At 46.0% G+C, this 12,197-nt stretch overlaps 1 protein-coding gene across 1 annotated transcript in view; it reads left to right on the top strand.

Annotated features, from left to right (window-relative positions):
• Positions 1-12,197, top strand: part of kl (klotho) — a 52,821-nt gene that overhangs the window by 26,718 nt on the left and 13,906 nt on the right. Inside the window, exons 9-11 of the mRNA XM_090188782.1 lie at positions 472-600; positions 11,301-11,499; positions 12,018-12,197. The exon at positions 12,018-12,197 is cut by the window's right edge and continues 8 nt beyond it. Of these exons, the coding sequence (XP_090044908.1) occupies positions 472-600; positions 11,301-11,499; positions 12,018-12,197 (508 nt within the window). The remainder of the gene's footprint in view (positions 1-471; positions 601-11,300; positions 11,500-12,017) is intronic.

Here is a 12,197-nt window from a genome sequence, read left to right as displayed (position 1 = left end):
GGATTATCTTGGCAAAGGAGACATGCTCACTAACAGGGACGTAAACAAATTTGTGCACAAAATATGACAGAAATAAGCTTATTGTGCATGCAGAACATTTCTGGGATCTTTTATTTCAGCTCATGAAACATGGGACCAACACTTTACATGTTGCATTTATATTTTTGTTCAGGGTAGGATATCTGATTCAACTTGTCAAGTAGTTATCAAACCTGTTAATAGATTAATCAGGTGTGCTAGTTCAGGGTGGCAAGTAAATTGTAAAATATATGTAGGTGCCTGAGGAGAGGTTTGAAAAAGGTCTGATTAATTATTAAACATAACTAAACTGGATTAATTACTGCCTGCTTGATCTCCATCATTCCAGGTACAAGTGCATGAGTAAAAACATGGAATGGAGTTCTGAGTGTATCGGTTAACAGTGTGTTGAGAACTCGGACTGGACTAATAGTAATGTTCACTATGTTCCAGGTACTACCGCTGCTTTACGAGCCAGCTGCACCAGGCTAACATCACGTCCATGGTCACCCTGTGGCACCACACACGCCAGCGCTCCAGCCTGCCAGCCCCGATGGAGGCAGCAGGAGGCTGGTTCAACAGGTTGGTACCACACGCCACACACACACGCCAGTGCTCCAGCCTCCCATCCCCGATGGAGGCAGCAGGAGGCTGGTTCAACAGGTTGGTACCACACGCCACACACACACACGCCAGCGCTCCAGCCTGCCAGCCCCGATGGAGGCAGCCGGAGGCTGGTTCAACAGGTTGGTACCACACGCCACACACACACACGCCAGCGCTCCAGCCTGCCAGCCCCGATGGAGGCAGCAGGAGGCTGGTTCAACAGGTTGGTACCACACGCCACACACACACACGCCAGCGCTCCAGCCTGCCAGCCCCGATGGAGGCAGCAGGAGGCTGGTTCAACAGGTTGGTACCACACGCCACACACACACGCCAGCGCTCCAGCCTCCCAGCCCCGATGGAGGCAGCAGGAGGCTGGTTCAACAGGTTGGTACCACACGCCACACACACACACGCCAGCGCTCCAGCCTGCCAGCCCCGATGGAGGCAGCAGGAGGCTGGTTCAACAGGTTGGTACCACACGCCACACACACACGCCAGCGCTCCAGCCTGCCAGCCCCGATGGAGGCAGCAGGAGGCTGGTTCAACAGGTTGGTACCACACGCCACACACACACGCCAGCACTCCAGCCTGCCAGCCCCGATGGAGGCAGCCGGAGGCTGGTTTAACAGGTTGGTACCACACGCCACACACACACGCCAGCGCTCCAGCCTGCCAGCCCCGATGGAGGCAGCAGGAGGCTGGTTCAACAGGTTGGTACCACACGCCACATACACACGCCAGCGCTCCAGCCTCCCAGCCCCGATGGAGGCAGCCGGAGTCTGGTTCAACAGGTTGGTACCATACGCCACACACAAACACGCCACACACACACGCCAGCGCTCCAGCCTGCAAGCCCCGATGGAGGCAGCCGGAGGCTGGATCAACAGGTTGGTACCACACGCCGCACACACACGCCAGCGCTCCAGCCTGCCAGCCCCGATGGAGGCAGCCGGAGGCTGGTTCAACAGGTTGGTACCACACGCCACACACACACGCCAGCGCTCCAGCCTGCCAGCCCCGATGGAGACAGCCGGAGGCTGGTTCAACAGGTTGGTACCACACGCCACACACACACGCCAGCGTTCCAGCCTCCCAGCCCCGATGGAGGCAGCAGGAGGCTGGTTCAACAGGTTGGTACCACACGCCACACACACACACGCCAGCGCTCCAGCCTCCCAGCCCCGATGGAGGCAGCCGGAGGCTGGATCAACAGGTTGGTACCACACGCCACACACACACGCCAGCGCTCCAGCCTGCCAGCCCCGATGGAGACAGCCGGAGGCTGGTTCAACAGGTTGGTACCACACGCCACACACACACGCCAGCGTTCCAGCCTCCCAGCCCCGATGGAGGCAGCCGGAGGCTGGTTCAACAGGTTGGTACCACACGCCACACACATGCCAGCGCTCCAGCCTCCCAGCCCCTCGTGGAGGTTGGTACTACCAGAACCAAATCTCGAGTGAGATGTTAAGCCTGTGGAGGAAACAAGGCGTAGCCTCTTTTGTAGCAGACAAGTCGTCATCGTGGTGATAACTAGCATGATCCAAACATTGGGTTCTATTCAATCAGATCCGCTTTAGTGGAGGTGGAACTGCATCAGAGCTGTCAAATCTACAAGTGGCTCTATATTTATATATTATAAATATATATATATTATATACATATATATACATTATAATATATACATTACATAATATATACATTATACATTGACTCCACGGAGTCACATTGAGAGAATTCCCTGTGTGTGTGTGTGTGTGTGTGTGTACCTTGACTCCACGGAGTCACATTGACAGAATAATTCCCTGTGTGTGTGTGTGTGTGTGTGTGTGTCTGTGTCTGTGTGTGTGTGTGTCTGTGTCTGTGTCTGTGTGTGTGTGTGTGTGTGTGTGTGTGTGTGTGTGGGGGTGTGTGTGTGTGTGTGTGTGTGTGTGTTTGTGTGTGTGTGTGTGTGTGTGTGTGTGTGTCTGTGTGTGTGTGTGTTTTTAGTTTGAACACTCTAATGTGAGATGTGATCTACACCTCGATCAGGCTGATAGAAATACTCATTATTTAGTTATTAACTTATTTTCTATTTGAGCGTCATTATTTCTATAATAGCCTACACTCTTAGAAAGATGCTATCTAGAACCTTAAAGGATTATTCGGCTGTCCCCATAGGAGAACCCTTTGAAGAACCCTTTTAGGTTCCAGGTAAAATCCTTTTTGGGTTCCCATGTAAAAACCCACATGGAACTCAAAAAGGGTTCTACCTGGAACCTAAAAGGGTTCTACCTGGAGCCCCCCAAAAAAGAGTTCACCTATGAGGACAACCGAAGAACCCTTTCGGAACCCCTTTGAAGAGTGTACACTTCCTCGTTCTGAACTTCTAACGCGACCTGGTGTTGCATTGTGACACTGATCAAGAGCAGCTGTTCAGCGATTTGACGGGCTCCAACGCAGTTACACCTCCGACCTCGGACACCGCCAAAACATAAGCAACGCGGGTTGTAACTTGGTATCCGAGTCGTTAGTTCTATAGCCACTTCAGCCCGGGGACAAGGGAGTAACCACGCGCATTCCATAGAAAACAGTTACCTGTTCTATATATTTCGATTCTCCTTAGGCTACTACACTTAGTTTAGTGATGATTGCGTCGGGTCCAACAGGTGCTGATCACGTAGCTAATGGATTCACCAATGGATGCCAGGAGAATGCTGCCTGCCCTAATGCATAGTGCCAACTGTAAAGTTTGGTGTAGGATAAATAATGGTCTGGGGCTGTTTTTCATGGTTCGGGCCCCTTAGTTCCAGTGAAGGGAAATCTTAACACTACAGCATACAATGACGTTATAGACCATTCTGTGCTTCCAACTTTGTGGCAATTTGGGGAAGGCCCTTTCCTGTTTCAGCATGACAATTCCCCCATGTACCCATCGAACACCTTTGGGATGAATTGGAACGACGACTGCGAGCCAGGCCTAATCGACCAACATCGGGTCCTGACCTCACGAATGCTCTTGTGGCTGAATGGAAGCAAGTCCCAGCAGCAATGTTCCAACATCTAGTGGAAAGCCTTCCCAGAAGAGTGACGATGTTCCAACATCTAGCGGAAAGCCTTCCCAGAAGAGTGGAGGCTGTTATGGCAGCAATGTTCCAACATCTAGTGGAAAGCCTTCCCAGAAGAGTGGATGGAGGCTGTTATAGCAGCAAAGAGGGGATCAACTCCATATTAATGCCCTTGAGTTTTGGAATGAGACGTTCGACGAGCAGGTGTCCACATACTGTCGGTCTTGTATTGTGTGTGTGTGTGTGTGTGTAACAGTACAAATTTAGACCGTCCCCTCGCCCATACCCGGGCGCGAACTAGGGACCTTCTGCACACATCAACAGTCACCCTCGAAGCATCGTTACCCATCGCGCCACAAAAGCCGCGGCTCTTGCAGAGCAAGGGGAACTACTACTTCAAGGTCTCAGAGCAAGTGACGTAACTGATTGAAACGCTATTTAGCGCCCACGCTAACTAAGCTAGCCGTTTCACATCCGTTACACTCACCCCCCTTTTGACCTTCCTCCTTTTTCCGCAGCATCCAGTAATCCGGGTCAACAGCATCAATGTAACAGTACAAATTTAGACCGTCCCCTCGCCCATACCCGGGCGCGAACTAGGGACCTTCTGCACACATCAACAGTCACCCTCGAAGCATCGTTACCCATCGCGCCACAAAAGCCGCGGCCCTTGCAGAGCAAGGGGAACTACTACTTCAAGGTCTCAGAGCAAGTGACGTCACTGATTGAAACGCTATTTAGCGCCCACGCTAACTAAGCTAGCCGTTTCACATCCGTTACATGTGTGTGTGTGTGTGTGTGTGTGTGTGTGTGTGTGTGTGTGTGTGTATTTCGTACAAACCAAAATCATATGAAGCTCCAATACATCCAGAATAAATAAAGTGGACCTTAACAAAATGCTTTAAGATTTTAAACATGAATCAAAAGAGTCTGAAATGAAAAGCATGATTCAAAAGCAAAGCAAAACGGCCTTGTATTCGTTAACAGGTCAAATGAAATGGAACAAACTCCCCCTTCGAACAAAAACACAGCCCAGAGATATCACAGAGATATCAACGCCACCACTCTTACTATATAACACGTAGGTCTCGTCACAGAGATATCAAAGCCACCACTCCTACTATATAACACGTAGGTCAAATCACAGAGATATCAACGCCACCACTCCTACTATATAACACGTAGGTCTCGTCACAGGAATATCATCACTCCTACTATATAACACGTAGGTCACATCACAGGGATATCATCACTCCTACTATATAACACGTAGGTCACATCACAGGGATATCATCACTCCTACTATATAACACGTAGGTCACATCACAGGGATATCATCACTCCTACTATATAACACGTAGGTCACATCACAGGGATATCAACGCCACCACTCCTACTATATAACACGTAGGTCACATCACAGGGATATCATCACTCCTACTATATAACACGTAGGTCTCGTCACAGGAATATCATCACTCCTACTATATAACACGTAGGTCACATCACAGGGATATCATCACTCCTACTATATAACACGTAGGTCACATCACAGGGATATCATCACTCCTACTATATAACACGTAGGTCTCGTCACAGGGATATCATCACTCCTACTATATAACACGTAGGTCTCGTCACAGGAATATCATCACTCCTACTATATAACACGTAGGTCACATCACAGGGATATCATCACTCCTACTATATAACACGTAGGTCACATCACAGGGATATCATCACTCTTACTATATAACACGTAGGTCACATCACAGGGATATCATCACTCCTACTATATAACACGTAGGTCACATCACAGAGATATCAAAGCCACCACTCCTACTATATAACACGTAGGTCACATCACAGGGATATCATCACTCCTACTATATAACACGTAGGTCACATCACAGGGATATCATCACTCCTACTATATAACACGTAGGTCACATCACAGGGATATCATCACTCCTACTATATAACACGTAGGTCACATCACAGGGATATCATCACTCCTACTATATAACACGTAGGTCACATCACAGGGATATCATCACTCCTACTATATAACACGTAGGTCACATCACAGAGATATCAAAGCCACCACTCCTACTATATAACACGTAGGTCACATCACAGGGATATCATCACTCCTACTATATAACACGTAGGTCACATCACAGGGATATCATCACTCCTACTATATAACACGTAGGTCACATCACAGGGATATCATCACTCCTACTATATAACACGTAGGTCACATCACAGGGATATCATCACTCCTACTATATAACACGTAGGTCACATCACAGGGATATCAACGCCACCACTCCTACTATATAACACGTAGGTCACATCACAGAGATATCATCACTCCTACTATATAACACGTAGGTCACATCACAGAGATATCATCACTCCTACTATATAACACGTAGGTCACATCACAGGGATATCAACGCCACCACTCCTACTATATAACACGTAGGTCACATCACAGGGATATCAACGCCACCACTCCTACTATATAACATGTAGGTCACATCACAAGGATATCAACGCCACCACTCCTACTATATAACACGTAGGTCACATCACAGGGATATCATCACTCCTACTATATAACACGTAGGTCACATCACAGGGATATCATCACTCCTACTATATAACACGTAGGTCACATCACAGGGATATCATCACTCCTACTATATAACACGTAGGTCACATCACAGGGATATCATCACTCCTACTATATAACACGTAGGTCACATCACAGGGATATCATCACTCCTACTATATAACACGTAGGTCACATCACAGGGATATCATCACTCCTACTATATAACACGTAGGTCACATCACAGAGATATCATCACTCCTACTATATAACACGTAGGTCACATCACAGGGATATCATCACTCCTACTATATAACACGTAGGTCACATCACAGGGATATCAACGCCACCACTCCTACTATATAACACGTAGGTCACATCACAGAGATATCATCACTCCTACTATATAACACGTAGGTCACATCACAGAGATATCATCACTCCTACTATATAACACGTAGGTCACATCACAGGGATATCAACGCCACCACTCCTACTATATAACACGTAGGTCACATGACAGGGATATCAACGCCACCACTCCTACTATATAACATGTAGGTCACATCACAAGGATATCAACGCCACCACTCCTACTATATAACACGTAGGTCACATCACAGGGATATCATAACTCCTACTATATAACACGTAGGTCACATCACAGGGATATCATCACTCCTACTATATAACACGTAGGTCACATCACAGGGATATCATCACTCCTACTATATAACACGTAGGTCACATCACAGGGATATCATCACTCCTACTATATAACACGTAGGTCACATCACAGGGATATCATCACTCCTACTATATAACACGTAGGTCACATCACAGGGATATCATCACTCCTACTATATAACACGTAGGTCACATCACAGAGATATCATCACTCCTACTATATAACACGTAGGTCACATCACAGGGATATCATCACTCCTACTATATAACACGTAGGTCACATCACAGGGATATCAACGCCACCACTCCTACTATATAACACGTAGGTCACATCACAGAGATATCATCACTCCTACTATATAACACGTAGGTCACATCACAGAGATATCATCACTCCTACTATATAACACGTAGGTCACATCACAGGGATATCAACGCCACCACTCCTACTATATAACACGTAGGTCACATCACAGGGATATCAACGCCACCACTCCTACTATATAACACGTAGGTCACATCACAGGGATATCAACGCCACCACTCCTACTATATAACACGTAGGTCACATCACAGGGATATCATCACTCCTACTATATAACACGTAGGTCACATCACAGGGATATCATCACTCCTACTATATAACACGTAGGTCACATCACAGGGATATCATCACTCCTACTATATAACACGTAGGTCACATCACAGAGATATCATCACTCCTACTATATAACACGTAGGTCACATCACAGAGATATCATCACTCCTACTATATACCACGTAGGTCACGTCACAGGGATATCATCACTCCTACTATATAACACGTAGGTCACATCACAGGGATATCAACGCCACCACTCCTACTATATAACACGTAGGTCACATCACAGAGATATCATCACTCCTACTATATAACACGTAGGTCACATCACAGAGATATCATCACTCCTACTATATAACACGTAGGTCACATCACAGGGATATCAACGCCACCACTCCTACTATATAACACGTAGGTCACATCACAGGGATATCAACGCCACCACTCCTACTATATAACACGTAGGTCACATCACAGGGATATCAACGCCACCACTCCTACTATATAACACGTAGGTCACATCACAGGGATATCATCACTCCTACTATATAACACGTAGGTCACATCACAGGGATATCATCACTCCTACTATATAACTCGTAGGTCACATCACAGGGATATCATCACTCCTACTATATAACACGTAGGTCACATCACAGAGATATCATCACTCCTACTATATAACACGTAGGTCACATCACAGAGATATCATCACTCCTACTATATACCACGTAGGTCACATCACAGGGATATCATCACTCCTACTATATAACACGTAGGTCACATCACAGAGATATCATCACTCCTACTATATACCACGTAGGTCACGCCACAGGGATATCATCACTCCTACTATATAACACGTAGGTCTCGTCACAGAGATATCATCACTCCTACTATATAACACGTAGGTCACGTCACAGGGATATCATCACTCCTACTATATACCACGTAGGTCACATCACAGGGATATCATCACTCCTACTATATACCACGTAGGTCACATCACAGGGATATCATCACTCCTACTATATAACACGTAGGTCACATCACAGGGATATCATCACTCCTACTATATAACACGTAGGTCACATCACAGGGATATCATCACTCCTACTATATAACACGTAGGTCACATCACAGAGATATCATCACTCCTACTATATAACACGTAGGTCACGCCACAGGGATATCAACGCCACCACTCCTACTATATACCACGTAGGTCACGCCACAGGGATATCAACGCCACCACTCCTACTATATAACACGTAGGTCACGTCACAGAGATATCACCACTCCTACTATATAACACGTAGGTCACGCCACAGGGATATCAACGCCACCACTCCTACTATATACCACGTAGGTCACGCCACAGGGATATCAACGCCACCACTCCTACTATATAACACGTAGGTCACGTCACAGAGATATCATCACTCCTACTATATAACACGTAGGTCACATCACAGGGATATCAACGCCACCACTCCTACTATATAACACGTAGGTCACATCACAGGGATATCATCACTCCTACTATATAACACGTAGGTCACATCACAGAGATATCATCACTCCTACTATATACCACGTAGGTCACATCACAGAGATATCATCACTCCTACTATATAACACGTAGGTCACGTCACAGAGATATCATCACTCCTACTATATAACACGTAGGTCACATCACAGAGATATCATCACTCCTACTATATAACACGTAGGTCACGCCACAGGGATATCAACGCCACCACTCCTACTATATAACACGTAGGTCACGCCACAGGGATATCAACGCCACCACTCCTACTATATAACACGTAGGTCACGCCACAGGGATATCAACGCCACCACTCCTACTATATAACACGTAGGTCACGTCACAGAGATATCATCACTCCTACTATATACCACGTAGGTCACATCACAGAGATATCATCACTCCTACTATATAACACGTAGGTCTCGTCACAGAGATATCATCACTCCTACTATATAACACGTAGGTCACATCACAGAGATATCATCACTCCTACTATATAACACGTAGGTCACATCACAGAGATATCATCACTCCTACTATATAACACGTAGGTCACATCACAGAGATATCACCACTCCTACTATACAACACGTAGGTCACATCACAGAGATATCAACACTCCTACTATATAACACGTAGGTCACGTCACAGAGATATCATCACTCCTACTATATAACACGTAGGTCACATCACAGGGATATCATCACTCCTACTATATAACACGTAGGTCACATCACAGAGATATCATCACTCCTACTATATAACACGTAGGTCACATCACAGAGATATCACCACTCCTACTATACAACACGTAGGTCACGTCACAGAGATATCAACACTCCTACTATATAACACGTAGGTCACGTCACAGGGATATCATCACTCCTACTATATAACACGTAGGTCACATCACAGAGATATCATCACTCCTACTATATAACACGTAGGTCACATCACAGGGATATCAACGCCACCACTCCTACTATATAACACGTAGGTCACATCACAGGGATATCATCACTCCTACTATATAACACGTAGGTCACATCACAGAGATATCATCACTCCTACTATATAACACGTAGGTCACATCACAGGGATATCATCACTCCTACTATACAACACGTAGGTCACGTCACAGAGATATCAACACTCCTACTATATAACACGTAGGTCACGTCACAGGGATATCACCACTCCTACTATATAACACGTAGGTCACGTCACAGGGATATCATCACTCCTACTATATACCACGTAGGTCACATCACAGAGATATCATCACTCCTACTATAAAACACGTAGGTCTCGTCACAGAGATATCACCACTCCTACTATATAACACGTAGGTCACATCACAGGGATATCAACACTCCTACTATATAACACGTAGGTCACGTCACAGGGATATCAACACTCCTACTATATAACACGTAGGTCACATCACAGAGATATCATCACTCCTACTATATACCACGTAGGTCACATCACAGAGATATCATCACTCCTACTATAAAACACGTAGGTCTCGTCACAGGGATATCAACACTCCTACTATATAACACGTAGGTCACGTCACAGGGATATCACCACTCCTACTATATAACACGTAGGTCACGTCACAGGGATATCAACACTCCTACTATATAACACGTAGGTCACATCACAGGGATATCATCACTCCTACTATATAACACGTAGGTCACGTCACAGAGATATCAACACTCCTACTATATAACACGTAGGTCACGTCACAGGGATATCATCACTCCTACTATATAACACGTAGGTCACATCACAGAGATATCATCACTCCTACTATATAACACGTAGGTCACATCACAGGGATATCAACGCCACCACTCCTACTATATAACACGTAGGTCACATCACAGAGATATCATCACTCCTACTATATAACACGTAGGTCACGTCACAGGGATATCAACATGTCCTACAACACACCTTCTTAATAACAATATTTTCTTAATTAAGGATTTTTCTTCTTTTTAAACATATTATGTTTCTTTCAAAAATAATAAAATAATAAACACGTTTATGAAATAATCTAACAATGTAGGTTTTTGGCTATAGCCAGTTAACACTTGTTCTCATGGATATGGTATTATATGAATAGTTCCTGTGAATAAAGATATTGTTTGACAGGGACACAGTGGTGGCGTTTGTGGACTACGCTCGGCTGTGCTACAGAGAGCTGGGTCCCCATGTGAAGATGTGGATCACCTTGAACGAGCCCAACGATGAAGATGACGTGTCTCCGATGGAGGGCCACCAGCTGCTGAGGGCACACGCCCTGGCGTGGCACGCCTACGACCAGGAGTACAGACACACACAGGGGGGACAGGTCAGTGGGATCACACAAACACACATATATATATATATATACACACACACACACATACACACAGATACACAGTGAGACACATGCACACACACACATATATACACACACATACACACACACAGATACACACACACAGATACACATACACACAGGGAGACAAATGCTCACACACACATACACACACATATACATACACACACATATATACACACACACACATACACACAGATACACATACACACAGGGAGACACATGCTCACACGCACACACTAACACACTCACACATATAGGGAGAAACACACACAAGAAGACACAGATACACACACACACACACAGGGAGAAACACACACAAGGAGACACAGAGACACAGATACACACACACAGGGAGACACACACACAAGGACACACAGATACACACACAAGGACACAAATAGGGAGAAACACACACAAGGAGACACAGATACACACACATGCACGTGCAGAGAGGGGAAAAAAACACTTGTCGTACTGCGTTGCAGGTTTCCTTGGCTCTTCACATGGACTGGGTGGAACCGGCGTTCTCCTTCAGCCGCGAGGACGTGGAACCAGCCAACAGGGTTCTCGACTGTCGTGTGGGCTGGTTCTCAGAACCCATCTTTGGCAGTGGAGATTACCCGCCTCGCATGAGGAACTGGTTCCACCAACGACACTCCCTTGAC

Source organism: Oncorhynchus mykiss, chromosome 10 (assembly GCF_057628025.1).
Source record: "Oncorhynchus mykiss isolate SJ-2025 chromosome 10, ASM5762802v1, whole genome shotgun sequence".
Classification (NCBI taxonomy): domain Eukaryota; kingdom Metazoa; phylum Chordata; class Actinopteri; order Salmoniformes; family Salmonidae; genus Oncorhynchus; species Oncorhynchus mykiss.
This window is presented reverse-complemented; position numbering and strand designations above follow the sequence as displayed.